Source organism: Nematolebias whitei, chromosome 17 (genome assembly GCF_014905685.2).
Source record: "Nematolebias whitei isolate Nwh7 chromosome 17, NemWhi1, whole genome shotgun sequence".
Classification (NCBI taxonomy): Eukaryota; Metazoa; Chordata; class Actinopteri; order Cyprinodontiformes; family Rivulidae; genus Nematolebias; species Nematolebias whitei.
The window spans coordinates 39,498,407-39,501,753 of NC_056514.1; the positions used below are offsets into that span (position 1 = coordinate 39,498,407).

The window sequence follows — 3,347 nt, forward strand, 5'->3', positions numbered from 1 at the left end:
GTTAAGAAGGATGCCAGAGATTCAGTTTGATGCTCAGATTTTTTTAATATTATTATTTAGTTTGTTGGATATTCAAATGACAAGCTAACAGGAAGTGGTCTGACAAAATAAAACTTGTGAATTATTTTTACAAACGTTCAACAGAACATCGCCTTAATGATTGTAACTATCCCTTTAACACACCTGTTTTAGATTTGGGTTAATTGAAATGAATCAACGGTCATTCTGCCTTTAATTAAGTTTTCTTAGATAAAACTTTTATTGTATATTGAATTGTTTTTCTTTCATGAAATGAATAAACTTATAATAATAAAAATAATAAAAACTTGCAGATCTCACAGTTTGATGATCAGAAAGTTTAAAGGTGATTTTTAAATGTTTTGGTTTTTACACTTTAGTGAGGTCTTCAGTTTTAGCGCCTAAAACTCCTTGTTGTCCGCAGCGATCTTATCTCCGAGCCTCAACAGAACCAGGACCCCGGACCCTGCAGGTACCCCACATTCAACACGACACCGTCACCTTGTTCTCCGTCTGAGCGCCCCAATGACAAAGAGCCCGTCTCCGACGCTCACATTCAGGCCGACGTCTTTTCTTTTGCAACAAAGAGCTCCTGCGGGCGCGGCAGCTCCTCTGGGAGCTCCTGGACGTCTTTTCTTCTGTGAGAATGGAAACGAGACCCTCGAAAATGTCAAAGGTCTCTGATGAAACAAGTCCTGGACTGGAATAATTTATCTTCCAAACAGACGATAAAGAACATTAATGCCATTAATGTGACAAAAACATAAATTAAAGAGCTATAGTTCAGATCCTTTGATCCTTTGGTCCTGTGTTAGGAACAAGTATCGTCTAACCTGCAGCGCTTTCAGTTTCAGGCCTTGTTTACACGACGCAGGTTTTGATTAAAACTAGCATGTCTGCTAGTTTTCGGCTGTTCGTGTGAGCAACAACAGCTGCTGTTTTCTGCAGAACCAAAGATTTTTGAATCCAGAATTCAGAGCGGAGGTTTTTGGAAAAGCTCGTTTTTCTGTGCGAGTGCTGTTTGTCCTGATCAGCCGCTAAGAAAGGTACGAGCAAACCAACCACATCCTCGGTCCAAACCAACGTTCACGTATTCACCGTGATGGATGTGAGCGCTTACAGGCTGGAGTGTTTGCTCGCGTCGTTGAAATGTGAAACTCACTGCGTCCAACAGTCCAACACCGAGGCATCAACATAAATAAAGATAATAAATGTAATTAAAGATAATAAACATAAATAAAGATAATAAACGTAAATAAAGATGGAGGAAAAGACAAACCTTTATGGTTCTAAAGTCCTGTCTCGAGTTAAAATAGATCTTGATGGACTAAAAACGATTTCTGTTGTCCTAACACAGTTTTAGTCTTCTGATCCAGACTGAGGGCAGTCAAAGCACCATCTACAACAGGTAAGATGTTGATTTCTCACAGCGTTCCCACACACAACAAAAAGATCTGAACTATCCCTTTAATGAACTGAACTGGTCTTAAACTGAACTCTTTGTTTTAGTGGCTGGAGCCGAACTCAAACATGTGAGTCCAGAACCCAAGTCCAGCTGTCACCTTTGGACCTGAGCGTCTGTGACTGTGGACTCTGAGGTCCCAACAGAGGGGCCACCAACAGAAAACAGACTGGGGGGGCAGACTGCGGGGGTCTGGGAGTCTATTCTTAGTCCTGCAGATCTCCTCTGTGAAGATAATTCACCTCCAGGTTCTGCAGCAACATCAGAACCGCCCTCGGATCAGAGGTCCTCATGGTCCCCTCTGCTGGCTTCATTTAGGGACCCCCACAGACCAGACCCCCAACAGACCAGACCCCCAACAGACCAGACCGGATCTCTGAGGTCAGTGGTGGATTTCTCAGGACCAGCTCCGGGTTCTGGTCTCAGGTTTTCCAGGTCTGGCTGTAGGAGAGTCCACCTCTGTCCTGGGTCCTGACCTGGTCCTGGTCCTGGGGGGCAGTGTCCAGACCTCCTGGGGGTGAGGTCGTTAATCCCTCATCATCCGGATTAAGTCCTGCAGTAATCTGAACCAGAAGTTTGAACAGAAAGATCAAAACTTACCTGAAGCACGAGGACACATCCGCGAGGCATCTCCGAACCTTCTCACGTCATCTGGGTCCGCTGCAAGCTCCTCCAGAACCGAGTTTAAACCAGGAGCAGAACCTGGTTCCGGTGCCAAAACACCGCAGGTTCGGCTGAAATCACTGCTGGTGGTCCAGTTTCATCAGCTGGTGCCGAACCGTCCGCCCGGTCCTGCTGCGAAAAGGCTGCTCCTTCACAGAACCGGGATCCTGGTCGGGTGGACCATCACCAGGACCGGACCAGCACTCCCCTCCTCTTCCAGGCGCGTTCCGTTCCGCAGGTTTGACCCAGAACTGCACAGATCCGGACGCGTCCCCGCGGCTGTGCGTGGCGCAGAGCGTGGACGCGCCGCCCACGGTGCGTCACTCCCGAGCAGACCCGGTCCATTCCTCCAGTCCCGGTCCTTAATCTGTGTCCTCTGCGGGCCGAACCTCTACTGTCCAATAGGTTCTATTCATAATAGAAACAAAAAGACACGTCCCGGTCCACGGCTGGACTCTGATGGTCCACAGTTTCAGGACACTTCAGCATCCCCAAGAGTCCCCAAGAGTCCCCAGAGTCTCTTGAGTCCAGAACATGAAAGTCCCTCTGGAGCCGTTCTTAAGATTACAGCTTTAATTGGAGACTGGACCCCAGAAGAGACCGGAAGTTCTGCAGGAGCCTCTGAAGACTGAAGGAGTTCCTCATGTCTGCTTCTTCTAAGGCTAGGTGGCAGCAAAAACAACTGCGTCCCACATTTTAATCAGTGTCATCCAACATTCAACAAACAAAGTAGCTTCTTTTATAAACCTGAACAAGTTTTCCAAGAAATTCCTTTTTCAGTCCTCGAAGAGACGGTTTTGTTAACTGGTGGAACTAAAACCAAACTAAACCAACGTTTGTTGTCGGTGGAGGAGCTGAGCAGCAGGTACATTTATAGATCTTTGACACTTGCTTCGGCTATAGAAACCGTACCATAGAAACCTGAGAAGACACAAGATGACACCGGAAAGACTCGCATGAGAGAGCTTCTGCTGCAGAGAGCTCTGCTGCAGAGAGCTCTGCTGCCTATCTCAAGATGTTCACGGCAAACATCGGATCAAATCATTTTTATACGGTAAAGGGGCAGCATGGTGGAGCAGTTGGTAGAGCTGCCCCCTCAGCGAGAAGGTGGCCAGTTGTCTTTACCATACGGGATTTTTCTTTACCGTAAGAGGTTTTTCTTTACCATACAAGGTTTTTCTTTACCGTAAGAGGTTTTTCTTTA

The 3,347-nt window shown here is 46.7% G+C and overlaps 1 protein-coding gene across 1 annotated transcript in view; it reads right to left on the minus strand.

Moving 5' to 3' along the window:
* The window catches only part of LOC119423850 (corticotropin-releasing factor receptor 1-like), an 86,146-nt gene extending 83,873 nt beyond the window's left edge, over window positions 1-2,273 (minus strand). The window contains 1 exon segment of the mRNA XM_037691267.1: window positions 2,081-2,273. Within this exon segment, the coding sequence (XP_037547195.1) occupies window positions 2,081-2,110 (30 nt within the window). The 5' untranslated portion in view covers window positions 2,111-2,273.
* Between the last annotated feature and the right edge of the window lie 1,074 nt (window positions 2,274-3,347).